Here is a 16,686-nt window from a genome sequence, read left to right on the forward strand (position 1 = left end):
AACTCCTCACAAAATTCTTGATTTGTTGATCCAAAGATGATATCATCAATATAGATTTGCATTACAAACAAGTCACTTCCAAGTTTCTTGGTGAAGAGAGTGGTGTCAACCTTTCCCATCTTGAATCCCTTAGAGAGTAGGAAATCCCTCAATCTCTCATATCATGCTCTAGGTGCTTGTTTTAATCTATACAAAGCCTCTCTCAACTTGTAGACATAGTTGGGTTTCTTCTTATCTTCAAAACCGGGAGGTTGCTCAACATACACAAGCTCATTGGTGTACCCATTGAGAAATGCACTTTTCACATCCATTTGGTACAACTTGATATTATGGGCACAAGCATAAGCTAGCAAGATCCTAATTGCTTCCAATCTTGCAACCGGGGCATATGTTTCTCCAAAGTCAAGACCTTCAACTTGAGTGTAACCTTGAGCCACTAATCTTGCTTTGTTCCTTATTACTATCATATCTTGATCTTGCTTGTTCCAAAAGACCCACTTAGTTCCAATCACATTATGATCCTTAGGCCTCTCAACTAAATCCCATACTTGGTTTCTTGTGAAGTTGTTTAGCTCTTCATGCATAGCATTTATCCAATCAACATCCCTCAAAGCTTCATTTATCTTCTTAGGTTCAATGGATGACACAAATGAGAAATGCTCACAAAATGAAGTCAATCTTGATCTTGTTTGCACATCTCTTGAAATATCACCAATGATAGTGTCGAATGGATGATCTCTTGCAACATTGGTTGGTTGAAGCACTTGCACTTGATTGCTAGCATTTGATTGATCACTTGGTTGAGATAATGAACTAGCCATTTGTTGATCTTGCACATTTCCATTACTAGTGCTTGTTTGGATTTGATCATGAGAACCACTAGCTTGCACATTTGAGTTAGAGAGCACTTGATTCTTGTCGTCTTCAACATCAATCACCTCTCTAGGCCTTAACTCATCAATGTCCATGTTCTTCATTGCATTGATTAATTGAGTGCCTCTTACATCATCTAGATTCTCATCTTCCTCTTGAGAGCCATTTGTTTCATCAAACTCCACATCATGAACCTCCTCAAGAGTACCACTAGCCAAATTCCAAACTCTATAAGCCTTGCTAGTGGTGGAGTAACCAAGCAAGAAACTTTCATCACATTTCTTTTCAAACTTGCTCAATCTAGTGTCTTTCTTCAATATATAGCATTTACAACCAAAAACCTAGAAGTATGCTATGTTAGGCTTTCTTCCATTCAATAGCTCATAAGGTGTCTTTTCCATCATGGGGTGACAATAGAGTCGGTTGCTATAATAGCAAGCCATGTTGATTGCTTCGGCCCAAAATGAATGACTCACATTGTACTCACTCAACATTGATCTTGCCATATCAATCAGGGTTCTATTCTTTCTTTCAACTAGCCCATTTGATTGAGGAGTATACTTGGCCGAGAATTGATGTCTAATTCCAAATTCATCACATAACTCATCAACTCTAGTGTTCTTGAATTCACTACCATTGTCACTTCTAACTTTCTTGATTGTGGTTTCAAACTCATTGTGAATGCCTTTGACAAATGATTTGAATGTTGCAAACACATCACTCTTATCAACAAGAAAGAACACCCATATGTATCTTGTGAAATCATCCACAATCACAAATCCATATTTATTTCCACCAATGCTAGTGTATGTGGTTGGTCCAAACAAGTCCATGTGCATCAACTCAAATGCCTTAGATGTGCTCATTATGCTCTTCTTAGGATGTGTATTACCAACTTGCTTTCCGGCTTGACATGCACTACATAACTTATCCTTCTCAAATGTGACATCTTTCAAGCCTCTAACTAAGTCATACTTAATCAATTTGTTCAATTGTTTTATTCCAACATGACCAAGCCTTCTATGCCATAACCAACCCATGCTAGACTTAGTGATCAAACATGTTGACAATTGAGCTTCTCTAGCATTGAAATCAACTAAGTATAGATTCTCATATCTAAATCCTTTGAATATCAAGTTAGAGCCATCTACACTTATGATCTCTACATCATCCACACCAAATATACACTTGAAAAACAATAGTTTTAATGATTTTAATTAAGTAGTATATTTTTGCATGGTATAAATTGTAATTATTTTTTACACTATGTCAAATATTTATACAGTAAAATAAAAGAGTTTAGTTTACAAATTTTTGTTGCGTATAATAATGCAAAACCAAGTCAAAGAAATTTTTTTATAATTTTTTTGGATAATATTTTATTTATTAGGCAATTAATAACTCTCTGCATATTTATATAAAAGAAATATATAAAAAAGGAAAAACTTACTTTACTCCCGGGTAGATCAACCATCCGGGACTAAAGGTGGTGCTTTAGTCCCGGGTGTATACACTAGCCGGGACAGATCCCCCTTTACTCCTGGGTGGATCAACCACCAAGGACTAAAGGTAGAGCTGCAGCTTTCGTAGCCCGCTCAAATGCCCTTTACTCCCGGGTCGTGGGTACACCTGGGACTAAAGCTTAGACCTTTAGTCCCGGTTGTAATAATAGCCCGGGACTAAAGATTCTTTAGTCCCAGTTGGTAGCTCCAACTGGGACTAAAGGTATCCCTTTATAACCCACGCCCTAGTTCTCTTCCTCTCTGTCTCCGCCAAGCCGTCGCCTCATCTTCTCCACCAGATCGATCCAGCAGTGCCGTTGCTCCCAGGCGACCACCCTACCCTCGCCTCGTCAGCGCGCCTCTTCTCCGGTCGGCCAGCGTGCTTCTTCTCCGGCCAGCCAGCGCGCCTCGCTCGTCCTCGCTGGAGCGCGCGCTGTCCTCGTCCCCAGCCCCAACCTCGCTCGTGCTCACTGGAGCGCGCCGAGCCTTCACCGCGCTGCCTCACCGGAGCTCGCCTGAGCCTTCCCCGCGCGCGCTGCCTCACCGGAGGGTGGCCGAGTCTTCCCCGCACTGCCACATCGGAGCTCACCCGAGCCTTCTCCGAGCGCGCTGCCTCACCGATCGAGCCTTGTAATTAGTTTCTATCTCTTGTATGTGCCTGTCTATAGCATTGTATGTTTGAGCATGTTTGAGTTTCTGTAAAACACGACGTGCGGGACGGCGGAGAACTCGTGCTGCCGATCGACTCCACGTGGTTGCGGTGCCCAGCGGTGCGGCTCGTTTCCATCGGTAGCGCCAGGCAGGCGTTAGTCATCGTCGTTCAGCTCTGCCGGTCATGGTTTTCGTTTCTGTCGACTCCACGTCGTTCGTGCTGCCGGTCATGGTTTTCGACTCCACGTGGTTGCGTTGCTGTCTTGTGCACTTCGTTCATAGAATCGTAGCCCGAACAGCCGACCTGACAGTTTTTGTTTCGTTGCTGCGGTCCAGGGTGCAATGCAACGCAATGACAATTGACAATGCGTTGCTAGGTCAAAATATGGTCGTTTCTATGGACTCCGCGACTAAACATTTTATTTTAACTTTTTATGAAATGAAAAACTTAGAAAATTATTAGAAAATTGTAGAAAATCCGTACTAGTTGAACTTGCGGACCGTGATCAGCTTGGCGAGCATGTTCTCTGCCGAGCGGTAACAGACGTTAAGGAGGAGCTTTGATTCTACGAGAGAGAGCGGGAACAGTCATGGAAGACCGTGTTCCCTTCCTTGTAGAATTAGAGCTCTTCCTTGGCCACGTACAGTGCCATTCGATAGAGAAATGCTCGCCGAGATGATCACGTAAGCAAGGTCAACTAGTACGGATGGTTATTTATTGAAACATGTTTTTGAGCTATAATTTGATGGATATTTGATAACTTTAGACCTACAAATGTCACAAATATTACTATCCTCGGCAACCTAAACGCGCGCGAGCTCGCCGATATCGAGCAGGTCACTTAGAATTATTTTTTCCATGAAATGAAATACTTAGAAATCATGCCTTTTATTTTTTAGAATTAATTTTTCCATGAAATGAAAAACTTAGAAAATAGTTAGAAAATTGTAGAAAATCCGTATTAGTTGAATTTGCGGACCGTGTTCATCTCGGCGAGCATGTTCTCTGCCGAGCGGTAACGGACGTCAAGGAGGAGGTTTGATTCTACGAGGGATAGTGGCAATGGTCGTGGAAGACCGTGTTCTCTTCCTCGTAGAATCGGAGCTCTTCCTTGGCCAAGTACGGTGCCGTCTGGTAGAGAAATGCTCGCCGAGATGATCACGTCAGCAACGTCAACTAGTACGGATGGTTATTTATTGAAACATGTTTTTGAGCTATAATTTGATGGATATTTGATAACTTTTGACCTACAAATGTCATCTGCAAATGTTACTATCCTCGGCAACCTAAACGCCCGCGAGCTCGCCGATATCGAGCAGGTCACTTAGAATTATTTTTTTCATGAAATGAAATACTTAGAAATCATGCCTTTTATTTTTTAGAATTAATTTTTCCATGAAATGAAAAACTTAGAAAATAGTTAGAAAATTGTAGAAAATCTGTACTAGTTGAATTTGTGGACCGTGTTCATCTCGACGAGCATGTTCTCTGCCGAGCGGTAACGGACGTCAAGGAGGAGCTTTGATTCTACGAGGGAGAGCGGCAACGGTCGTGGAAGACCGTGTTCCCTTCCTCGCAGAATCGGAGCTCTTCCTTGGCCAAGTACAGTGTCGTCCGGTGGAGAAATGCTCACTGAGATGATCACGTAAGCAAGGTCAACTAGTACGAATGGTTATTTATTGAAACATGTTTTATTTTTTATAGATATATCTAGTGGAGTAAAAGCTAGATGACTGCCCCGAGAGACAACATGGATGAAGAAATGATGAATATTATCAACACCGACACTCAATTTACCGATGGTGACCAGCAGGATGTAGATGACGGGAGTCAATACCTGGCTCTTGAAGAAAACCAAGAAAATATTGTGCAAGAAAATACTGGCGAGGTATATATATATATTTATATATATATTTGAATATTGTATATATATATTTGAATATCTATCATCTATTATGTGTACACATGATATTTATTTATTCTTTTTTTATACGTAGCTCTCTGGATCGACGACCACAACGGCGAAAAGCAAAAATATTCGAGGCCTGAAAAAGCCATTGGAGGGGCGCTACATAATATCGGAATTCAATATCGAGATAGGCGAACCACTTGGTCCACATGCAAGGAAATTCGTGCAACACTATGGGTACCTTGTAAGGGACAGAGTTCCGATCAGTGCCCATGAATGGAAGCAAAAGATCAACGAGCCTCATGTTAGTTTTGTCTCTGATCTTGATAAGAATTTAATTTGGGATAATATCCTTCAACATTTCACGTTGCAAGCGGATGATTATGATGATATCAACGATCGTGAATTGAAGGAGCTAGTTCGAAAGTGGGCTATGAAGAAGATGGCCACACAATTCCAGACTTGGAAGAAATCCCTATACACGAAATACGTCAAGAAGAATCTAACACCCAATTTCAATACTAGTGGCCCGCTCGCGAAGTTGAGGTCCTATTGGAATGATTTTGTATAGTACAAGACATCGGAAGAGGGTGAGGAACGGGTCAGAAGGAACCAAGAGAATGCCCGACAGAAGGTATACCACCATGGCATGGGATCTGGTGGCTATGCGACTACCATTCCCAAGTGGGAAAAAATGGAAGCGGACATTCTTGCCAAGGGTATCACACCAGAATCACTCAATTGGTCCAAACGCGCGAAGAATTGGTTTTTCGCTCATGGGGGAAGACTGGACCTAGAGACCGAGAAGCTGGTTCATGGTCCAAAACTCGAAAGAGCAACACAAAGATTATCTTATGCTCTACAAGCTAAAGCTATTGGTACGTTCAGGCCCAATAGAGAGAAGGATGAACTGACGTATGCCATCGGGACTGCTGAACACAGTGGCCGAACAAGAGGTTTAGGACGGAACATTTCTTAGGAGCATGGTTTCTCTAACGACAGAGATACCTATAGAAGCCGGTAGAGAAGGAAGGATGAGGAAGTAGCGCGGATCAGCAGGTTAGAGGAATATGTTCGTGAGTCATGGGAGGCGTTGCTTCAAGCACAAGAGCGCGAAAAAACACATGCAAGCTAGAATGCAAGACGAAATCATAAAGCAAGTGCAAATAGCAATGAGTGCCCAAAGGCAGGCATCAGATGTAGGAATCAACATTAATATTAGCCCCCCTGATCAGTTGAAAAGCAACTGTGCTTCCACGGAGTTGCCAAATCAATATGACGCAATGCTACGTTTCCCTGTGGATGACATCACTGCACCGTTTACATCATGTGAGCTACATATTCCAAAAGAGACCGCCACAATCATGGTGGCTCTCGGTGTTTTTTCTCCTCCAGATCCTACCAAGACACCAAGAATCCATGGGGCAATAATACCACCTGGATATGTTAGCGTCTCAGTGGATAGAGTTAACAAAGGTTTTAGTGATCTAGCTCTTGACATTCCAGGAGGTGATGGGGAGAAGACTCTAGGAGAAGCAGAGAAGACATTCATACTATGGCGCAAGCACTACATCATTATTCTCGGGGTCTCTAGTCCACCCCCGCTTCCTCAATTGCCAAACAATAGGTGCGGACATAAGTGAACAAAAAAAATTTCACTAATTTTCTATTGACATGCATGATTAAAAATAATAATTTCTTATACCTAATTATTCTTTTTTGTACTCACATAGCAGGGTCTTCACCAACCTAAGTCCAATTATCCAATCTCCAGATCATCATAGTGCTCCCGGAAATCAGGTGGCAACGCCGCCACCGCCGCCACCTCCAAGGAGGTCTCCAACGCCTCCAAAGAGGTCTCCAACACCTCCAAAGAGGTCTCCAACGCCTTCCCCGCCTCCCTTGATGACTAAGAAGAAGCCAGCTCCTAAGAGGTCCGCTCCACAAACAAAGTCGTTGGCCCACCAGCCGGCAAAGAAGAAAGCCACATCTAATCCACTTATTCCCGAAAAACTGTCTTATGAAAAAAGTGAAAAGGAAAAAATGTTGTAGTACAAAAAGATGTGGACAGTTTCTTCAAAAAAGTGAAAAAGCAACGAGAAGCGAGGGAGAACCCGGAGAAACCATACTTCTACCTACCTTCAGATCTTCTAAGAAAGAAGGTGGACCAGAAAAAGCGGGAATCTAAAAAGACCCTGCCAAAATCGGACTACGACCGCTCTCTCACCAAGTCATTTGAGGCGGCATAGAAAAAGACTAGACCAGGGAAAGGTGTTGCACAACTCGGACAACAATCACAACAATCAGTCCCCCCTCTTGTCGTTCGTAATGAATATGGTTCGAACTTAGACTTAGACGTCGATTTTAAGGAGCTGACTCGGTTTTATGAGGAAACTGGTTTGGACCTTGCCCAAGTGCTCGCTGAAGGACCATCTGCTCTGAAAGTGGATCCTTGGAAGAAATTTAAACATAGAAAGAGTCTATGCAACCTTGAGGTCTTAGGTGATCTGGGTACGTAAATGTACCTGCTAAACAAGTGGTACATGGCGACGTGTGAATGGGGAGAGGCCTTTGTTCCTGTCAGAGTTAGAAACCAACATTACTTCCATGGCGATGACGTTATATATGTCGAGTTTGTAGAATTACACCAACTATGCCAACTGGACTCTCTTGATAAAAGTCTCATTAGCTGCTATTGTCTGTAAGTGTGATTATTTTCTACTATTAAAGTGTATATATATAAAGCTACATGTATATATATAAATTATATATCCTCACACTATATTTTTATATATGTAGATATGAGATGACAGAACTCAGAAAGAGAAAGAATAATGATGTTGGTTTCATTGATCCAAATGTCGTATTCAAACACCCTAACCCCCGCCTCAATGAAAAGCTGAACTCGAGAAAAATCTCATGAGGTTCTTAGTAAACCAACAAAACAAGAACATACTCTTCTCCTACAACTTCAAGTGAGTGTTAAATAATTAATGTCGATCATATGGACATTTGTTCAATTATTTGCTTACTAGCTAAGCTATCTCCCATATATATATATATATATATATATATATATATATATATATATATATATATATATATATATATATATATATATATATATATATATATATATATATATATATATATATATATATATATATATATGTTGACTCTAGTTAATGTCGATCATATTTGTGTATAAAAACATATGCAGCAATCACTGGATATTGATGGTCATCGATATGGCCAGTAGTCGCTTCAGCATCTTAGACTCGTTAAGAAAAGAGCAAACAGAGTACCAAGATATGATAGATATTATTCAAGGGTAATTTGATCTCTCTGGCAACTATATATACCCCGATCTCTTAACTGCAACAATTATTAAAGGCCAAATTAATTTTTTATTTTATTGGGCGCAGTGTTTGAAAAAGTTTCATTGAGGAACACCACATAAAACATTGCAAAGCGCCACTGAATGTAATCGCACACAAAGTAAGTACTATATATATATATATATATATATATATATATATATATATCAATTAACACCATGCATGTTTTCAATTCACCGGATCTTTTTTCTCGTAAAAGTGGGTTCTGAGGCAAGAACAGGGGAACAACTACTGCGAATACTATGTTTGCGAGTTCATCATGGCGTACGCAAAAAGAACTCCTGAAGAGATCCTCAAAGTACGTTATATAAATATATTCATATATTCACAATTTCTTTTGTTGCTCATATATATAAGTAATCACATGACCAACACACACATATATATATATATTAATACTTTTCCTTTAATTTTTATTGAAGACTCTATGGTTGAAGGAAAAAGTCATACGACGTGACCAACTAAAAGTAATTCAAGAGACCATAGTAGGATTTCTTAATGACCAGGTCCTCAACCCCGCCGACGAGTTCTACAATGACGTCAACGAAACATGGAAGCCAAACCAGATGGAGTGAATTTGTTATCCCAAGGATATGATAGAATATACAATGCAAGCTTTATTTGTAATATATATATATATATATATATTATATGTACATAAAATAACGTACAATATATGTATATGCATGTAATATATACGTTAGTTTCATACTTTAGTTTGTACAAAATGTTCGAACATTATAAACGTGTAGAATACGTATATTACTAGCAGCGTAGAATGCGTATTCGAACACCTATTCGAAAACCAAAACGAATCATCAATTGAAAATAGAAACAAAAAGAAAAAAAAGAAAACCTTTAGTCCCGGTTGGTAATACCAACCGGGACTAAAGAGCCGCCCCACGTGGCCAGGCTGGAAGGCCTCTTTAGTCCCGGGCGAAAAGTCAGAACTAAAGGATAAGCCCTTTAGTTCTGGATTCGTGCTTCCGGTTGAGAAACCGGGATTGAAGGGGTTTCCCAAAAGTAAAACTCGTTTCTGTACTGGTGCACTCCACCGCTGCCTGCATGCATGTCCACATGACAAGATGCATGTGGCGCGCTGGCCTGCCGGCTTGCATTGCGTATGCTATTCTACTAGCGCGGATGATGGATGGATCCCCATCGATCGTATGTATCATGCTGCTGTCTGCTCCATAGTCCATATATATATATATGGATAGTGTGACCAGACAATGCCGCCACTTGGCTGGCATGCGTGACCAAACAAAACAAGCAACTATTTCATTTCATTAAGAAAAAAAAGAGTTCAATACAAATAAACTCGAGGAGACAACGCACGGTACATGTATACAAACAAGCACGTCAAATTAAAAAACGTGACGGGGCGCGGCCGGGGTGGCTACGGCGGCTGGCTTGGCCAGCCAGCTCGCGGAGGCGGCGGCCAAGTCAGGCCTGGCACGCGCTTGCCTTCCTCAGCGCCTGCCGAGCGTCGTCGCCAAGTCCGGTTTGCAGCGTTGCTCTCTGGGTAAGCTTCCCTACGCATATGAAATCTAGGTGGAAACCCTGTCTGGCTGTTGCTCCAGGCCGATGACAACGGCGCAAATCGTTGTATCCCTCTCTGGAGGCGTCACTGTAGACTCTAGCTCCTGCTATTGCGAATGCCAATTTGAGCTGCTGCATCTGTTGGACAGGTCTCGGGGCGAAAGCCCTTACGAGCTTGGTGCTCTGTTCATCGATGGTGGCGTTCGTGGACGTCACTCCCTTCTTGAAGGCATTGATGAGAGCACACCTGTTTCCGCCCGCACCAGACGCGAACTTGTGCTTTCCCCGATTGCTCTCCCACCCCATCTTGTTATTGGTGTGGCTACCCTCCTACCCTTGGCCTCTGCAATCGCCCTTGCTACCAGGTGCTCGCCTTCAACGGCTTGCTCTGCCATCCTCTACATCTCTTGAGTCCTTCGTCTTATCATATGCTGGGTTGCGAGGACCTTGATCTCCTCTCTGGATCTCCTCGTTCTCCTCCTAACGGTCCTTCCCCTTTGAGGCTTCCTTCCCCCAAGTGGCGTTGGTGGGCGTCTCGGTTGGAGCCCAGATGCACTCATAGGCGATGCAACTCACAGCTGTCGTTTGTTGCCTCCAACTCAATGCCTCACAGCCTCCTGGTTGTCGTTTGTCGGATCCCACTCAATACCTTACAGCTGCATGTGGTTTACAGTTCTTCGGAGTTCGCCATTGATGGTGGAACTTGTTTGAAAGTGGTGCTTGCATAAGTTGCTTGCTGAATGGTGTCTGCCACCGGTTTCATCGCTCTAACGTCCTCCAGGATCCTTGATTGCATCATCTCAACCTATGCCGGGTTAACGAGACCATGGTCCCCTCTCTTGGATCTCCTCGTTCTCCTCTCGTCGGTCCTCCCTCCCTTAAGGCTTCCCCCCTTAAGGGGCATTGGCGGACGACGACTGGATCCCGGATGTGCTCCATAGATGATGTACATCATGGCTGTCGTCTGTCAACCTCGACTCTGTGCCTTACAGTCGCATGGAAACTAGAGTTCTTTGGAGAATTGTCATTTGGTGGTGCAATGTTCAGCGTCAACTACATATCTTCACCATGGGAGGTTATGTTGAAGTCGTAGCTTGTTTCACCTCATGTATCTTGTTTGTGCTTTGTTTTCCTATGTTGTATTGTTCTGTTGGTGTTTGTGTTGTGTTGTTCCTGTCTCGCCTCTGCTATGTACCTCCGGGGTTTGCCCCATCTTGTAAACTTCCATATGTGGAATGTATTCAGGTGGGGACTATCGTCCCCCCTGACTTCTCAAAAAAATATTAAACTCATGAGGGGGATTGCGGGATGGAATAGCCGCAGAGAACATGCTTGGGTTCAAATCCTCGATTTGACAACGTACCGTAACAAAGGTGAGTGCTTGAAGAGTTAGAGTCTGCGTGCATGCTATATGTGAGTGTATGTGTATGTTCCATGGTATTCCGAAAAATTTCTGTGATTCTGTCCAAGTTTTCCATGTAAATAAAAGGTTAATTATTTAGTGTCATGAATGCAAAGAACATACTCTAGTTCAGGTCTCCAATCTCGACGAATCCTCTAGATAGCAGGTTAGGCAGTTTGGGTGAAGCAAGAAGGTGTAGGCAGGGCCGTACCTAGGATTTGGAGGGCCCTGAACAAAATACACGATGGGACCCTAAAACTCGAGAAAATCAAGGCATACTTTCACTTAATTATAAAGCTTCAGAATATACATGGGTCTTACACTGCTAAGAACAGATTAAATCTTAATGCTAAAAGAGTAAAAAGTAGTACTCAAGTAACAAACTAGCATCCCTAGCAGCTAGCATAGTACTTCATCCGTTCCGAATTATAAGACGTTTGACTTTTTTTTGACACCAAGTTTGACCATTTGTCTTATTCAAAAATTTATGTAAAATATCACTTTTTTTGTCGTGGCTTGTTTTATTAATAAAAGTTCTTCAAAAATGACTTAAATTTGACTATGTTTGCACAAATTTTTTAAATAAAACGAGTGGTTAAACTTAGGATAAAAAAAGTTAAACGTCTTGTAATTTGGGATCAAGGAAGTAGTACCGTGGCACGAGAAAGCAAAAATGTGGCAAAGAGAAAAATGAACAGTCCAAGGAACCTCAGTTGCCAAGTAGGCTGGTGGACATGGCCATTGGGCCTTACTTTGGTGAATTGATCCAATTAACAAACCAGGAATCACAACTTGCAAGTCTTTTTTTTTTGATATGCTACATTTTTGTATTTAAAAGATTAGCTATTATTTATTAGTATTTATTGTAAATTTGGAGGCCCTTAAATTTTGGAGGCCCTGAACAGTTGTCCACCTTGCTCCTGTCAATCTACAGGCCTGGTGTAGGTTAATAAAAGGTGGGGCATACATATCCACCCACCACCCATGCAACGCTGACGAGGCATCATGCTGGCAGGCTGGTACCAACAAAGGTAGAGAGTGAGAGCGAGAGAGTTGGAATTTTAAACCATGCATCAGCATCGATTCTCGGCTCAATTATTTGTGGGCCACGGAATCTCCTCTCATTGTTTGGAACCTTGTATATTCATTCACCTCCTGGCTGATATTTCCCTCACACACACAAAAAAAAAAATCTCCTGGCTGGTATTACCTCTACTCCTCTAGACTTAGGGGGAATGCATGCAATTTTTGAAATGGTGTTTAATAATTAGGCACCATGCCGTTTGGAGCCGTTTTGTGATAAATGGGGTAAAATCAAATTCCTTCACCCAATGAGCCCCTTAAATCGTGCTCTCACAAAGGATATGTGGAGGGTGGAGCTAAAAATAGTGGTTTCACCCGGCTTCACCTCGTTCAGGTGCGTCCCGCATAAGGTTATGTGAGAGCATGTTTAAAGGTGTTCTGCATGTGGAGTTGTTTTGCCAAACGGTTTATAAAAATGGCTCCAGTTTCATTGGTGGAGCTTTTCGTGGAGCTGAAGCCAGAAATAACAGTTTTACGTACTAGCGAAGTGAAACAGGGCCTGAATCAAATCTTTTGGAAAAATAAGTGGGTCCAAGTAGGGCCTTGGTTTTCACCCTTCCTTCCTGTGTTACTGCATCTTTATTCAATTATAAATTCAATCGCTTGGAAAACAAACAAGCCGAATTCAGAGTTACGTATATATACAGAAATTAATGTAACTAGGCAGCAGGACTAATAACGATACATGCATGGTTTCGTTTAGATGCGCCCGGCTGGCCGGGAGATTACTGGATTATAATTATAATTATGACGACTACACAGTAGGTGAGCATATAGCTACCGGATGAAAAAAAAAAATGGATGCTTGTATAACTATTTGAGAAGCGTCTTGTGACCATTTCTACCAAAAGAAGTGATGTCGTCGTCGTCGTTTCAGAGTAACGACTTTTTATTTTTGTTTATTACTCGGCTAAGCCAATCTGTTGAGACTTGAGACCGTGTATTTTGGTCCTGGCTGTCAACGCATCTTACCTCGAGCTGTTCCGTTGGAGTGAGTACCATTGAGCTTTGTTTTTTTTTTTCACAACGACGAATCCGAATTTCATTACCACGAGACGAACGAAATTAATTATAAGCGTTTCTGGAGTACAACTGAACATGCATGCATGTTAGCGTATTCTTGTACGCATGCGGTACATGTACTAGAGGAACATGCATGACAGTAGGGCGGGGCACGGCCACATCATTACCCGTCAGAGGAAGCAGGAGAGGAGAGCGGAGGCACCGATCCAACTCACTATAAATAGGATAGGATCCCCAATGCCCGCTCTCCCTCATCGTTCAATCGTCAATGTGTTGTGTTGTTGTACCTACTAGATTCTAGTTACAATCGCCGCATTGCGCGGATCGAGATCGAATCGGCGAGGGTCGGTCGTCGTCGTCCGCTCCGGCCGCCCCTAGAAAGAGTCGCCCGCCTCCTTCCGATCCTCTTCCGTCAGCAATGGAGACCCGGGACACGACGGCGCCGCTCCCCTACTCGTACACGCCGCTGCCGGCCGCGGACGCCGCGTCCGCCGAGGTCACCGGCAGGCGGAGGCAGCCGCTCTGCGCCGCGGCGCTCGTCCTCTCCGCCGCGCTGCTCCTCGCCGTGGCAGCGCTCTCCGTCGTCCCCCCGCGCCCAACGACCGGCGTCGTCGTCGTCCCCGCCGGCGTGGGGACACCACAGGCGACTTCGTCGACCAGGAGCATCAGCAGGGGCCCCGATGCCGGCGTGTCAGAGAAGACGTCCGGCGCGTGGAGCGGCGTCGTCGACGATGGCGGCAGGCTCCGTGCTGACGGCGGCGGGAACGCGTTCCCGTGGAGCAATGCGATGCTGCAGTGGCAGCGCACGGGCTTCCACTTCCAGCCGCACAAGAACTGGATGAACGACCCCAATGGTACGATGCAACCACCAACCAACCCCTACCGTTGTTTATTGCGCTTTTCTTTCTTTTTTCCCACCTGATAAAACTTAAGAAATTTATATCTGATAACTGATGGCACGTAGGTAAACGAAATTATATTATATGCAGGGCCAGTGTACTACAAGGGCTGGTACCACCTGTTCTACCAGTACAACCCGGACGGCGCGATCTGGGGCAACAAGATCGCGTGGGGCCACGCCGTGTCCCGGGACCTGATCCACTGGCGCCACCTCCCGCTAGCCATGGTGCCCGACCAGTGGTACGACACCAACGGCGTGTGGACGGGGTCCGCCACCACGCTCCCCGACGGCCGCCTCGCCATGCTCTACACGGGCTCCACCAACGCCTCCGTGCAGGTGCAGTGCCTGGCCGTCCCCGCCGACGACGCCGACCCGCTGCTCACCAACTGGACCAAGTACGAGGGCAACCCGGTGCTGTACCCGCCGCCGGGGATCGGGCCCAAGGACTTCCGCGACCCCACCACGGCGTGGTTCGACCCGTCGGACGGCACCTGGCGCATCGTCATCGGCTCCAAGGACGACGCCGAGGGCGACCACGCCGGCATCGCCGTAGTGTACCGCACCAGGGACTTCGTGCGCTTCGAGCTCCTCCCGGGCCGCCTCCACCGCGTCGCGGGCACCGGCATGTGGGAGTGCATCGACTTCTACCCCGTCGCCACCCGCGGCAAGGCGTCCGGCAACGGCGTCGACATGTCCGACGCCTTCGGCAAGAACGGCGCCGTGGTTGGGGACGTGGTGCACGTGATGAAGGCCAGCATGGACGATGACCGTCATGATTACTACGCGCTGGGGAGGTACGACGCGGCCGCCAACGCGTGGACGCCGCTCGACGCCGAGAAGGACGTCGGCATCGGGCTCCGCTACGACTGGGGCAAGTTCTACGCGTCCAAGACGTTCTACGACCCGGCCAAGCGCCGCCGCGTGCTCTGGGGGTGGGTCGGCGAGACCGACTCGGAGCGCGCTGACGTCTCCAAGGGATGGGCATCGCTGCAGGTACCACCTTTTTTCTATTCATTTCTTGTGCACTTTTGGCCTGGCCTGGGATCCACAGAGGAGACACGTAGGAATGCAAATTACTATTTACAAGATAGGAAATCTTGTGGTCTCTTGGGGTACACCGTGTCGCCATCATGCATCTCGCGCCCATGCTTTGCTGGGCCAACCGTTGTTTCTTGAGTTTCATTAATACCAATAATACAAACTAAAACAAATTGTTTAACAACATACGATGTATGCAGTAGTAATACTAATCTTGTTGCTTGATTGATGTGAACGAGTGCAGGGTATCCCCCGGACGGTGCTGCTGGACACCAAGACGGGCAGCAACCTGCTGCAGTGGCCCGTGGAGGAAGCGGAGACGCTGCGCACCAACTCCACGGACCTCAGCGGCATCACCATCGACTACGGCTCCGCGTTCCCGCTCAACCTCCGGCGCGCCACGCAGCTGGACATCGAGGCGGAGTTCGAGCTGGACCGCCGCGCCGTCATGTCCCTCAACGAGGCCGACGTGGGCTACAACTGCAGCACCAGCGGCGGCGCCGACGCCCGCGGTGCGCTGGGCCCCTTCGGCCTGCTCGTCCTCGCCGACAAGCACCTGCACGAGCAGACGGCCGTCTACTTCTACGTGGCCAAGGGCCTGGACGGCACCCTCACCACACACTTCTGCCAGGACGAGTCCCGGTCCTCCAGCGCCAACGACATCGTCAAGCGCGTCGTCGGCAGCGCCGTCCCCGTGCTGGAGGACGAGACCACGCTCTCGCTCCGCGTGCTCGTCGACCACTCCATCGTCGAGAGCTTCGCGCAGGGCGGAAGGTCGACGGCCACCTCGCGCGTCTACCCCACCGAGGCCATCTACGCCAACGCCGGTGTGTTCCTCTTCAACAACGCCACCGCCGCGCGCGTCACGGCCAAGAAGCTCGTCGTCCACGAGATGGACTCGTCCTACAACGACGACTACATGGTCACGGACATCTGATGCTGCTGCTGCTGATTCGTCGTCCATCCAACCCACCACTGCACCCAATTTTTTGAACACATATAGCAAAGCATCTTCTTTGTACCTATCCATTCCCATCTATCCTTGCTTGCCTCTCAAATTTTGTTATTTCCCTGCCATAATTTTGGGGGCTTTTTCTTCTTCTTCTTTCTTCTGATTGATATACTATTCCTGGCTATTTATCGCTCGTCGAAGCCTACCTTCCAATTGTATTAGTAGCTATTACAGTGGAAGACGCCAAGTCGATGCAAGGCAAGGCTACATTTGTAATAATGTAGCCTGTGTAGTTGTACATGTATGATGGTGTACCACCACACCAATGAGTTATAAATGTTTTTAGCTCCAAATTAAAGTTCCAGTGCCTCAAGATTACCAACACATGGTTACATGCATCCTGCTGCTAAG

General features: G+C 45.5%; 1 protein-coding gene across 1 annotated transcript; it reads left to right on the top strand.

Annotated features, from left to right (window-relative positions):
- The first annotated feature begins 13,627 nt into the window (after nt 1–13,627).
- LOC136466474 (sucrose:sucrose 1-fructosyltransferase-like) lies at nt 13,628–16,416 on the top strand. The gene is made up of 3 exons (XM_066464895.1): nt 13,628–14,238; nt 14,374–15,278; nt 15,568–16,416. Exons 1-3 carry the CDS (start codon nt 13,803–13,805, stop codon nt 16,258–16,260), a joined length of 2,034 nt encoding a protein of 677 aa, XP_066320992.1. The 5' UTR covers nt 13,628–13,802; the 3' UTR covers nt 16,261–16,416.
- Nucleotides 16,417–16,686: the final 270 nt, after the last annotated feature.

This window comes from Miscanthus floridulus, chromosome 7 (assembly GCF_019320115.1).
Source record: "Miscanthus floridulus cultivar M001 chromosome 7, ASM1932011v1, whole genome shotgun sequence".
Taxonomy (NCBI): Eukaryota; Viridiplantae; Streptophyta; class Magnoliopsida; order Poales; family Poaceae; genus Miscanthus; species Miscanthus floridulus.

Excerpts from the sequence above, each read along its gene's own strand:
- LOC136466474 (XM_066464895.1), top strand. The coding sequence starts at position 13,803 with ATGGAGACCCGGGACACGACGGCGCCGCTCCCCTACTCGTACACGCCG. Across the intron at positions 14,239-14,373 it reads CTGGATGAACGACCCCAATG|GGCCAGTGTACTACAAGGGC; the intron begins GTACGATGCAAC and ends TATTATATGCAG. Across the intron at positions 15,279-15,567 it reads AGGGATGGGCATCGCTGCAG|GGTATCCCCCGGACGGTGCT; the intron begins GTACCACCTTTT and ends GAACGAGTGCAG.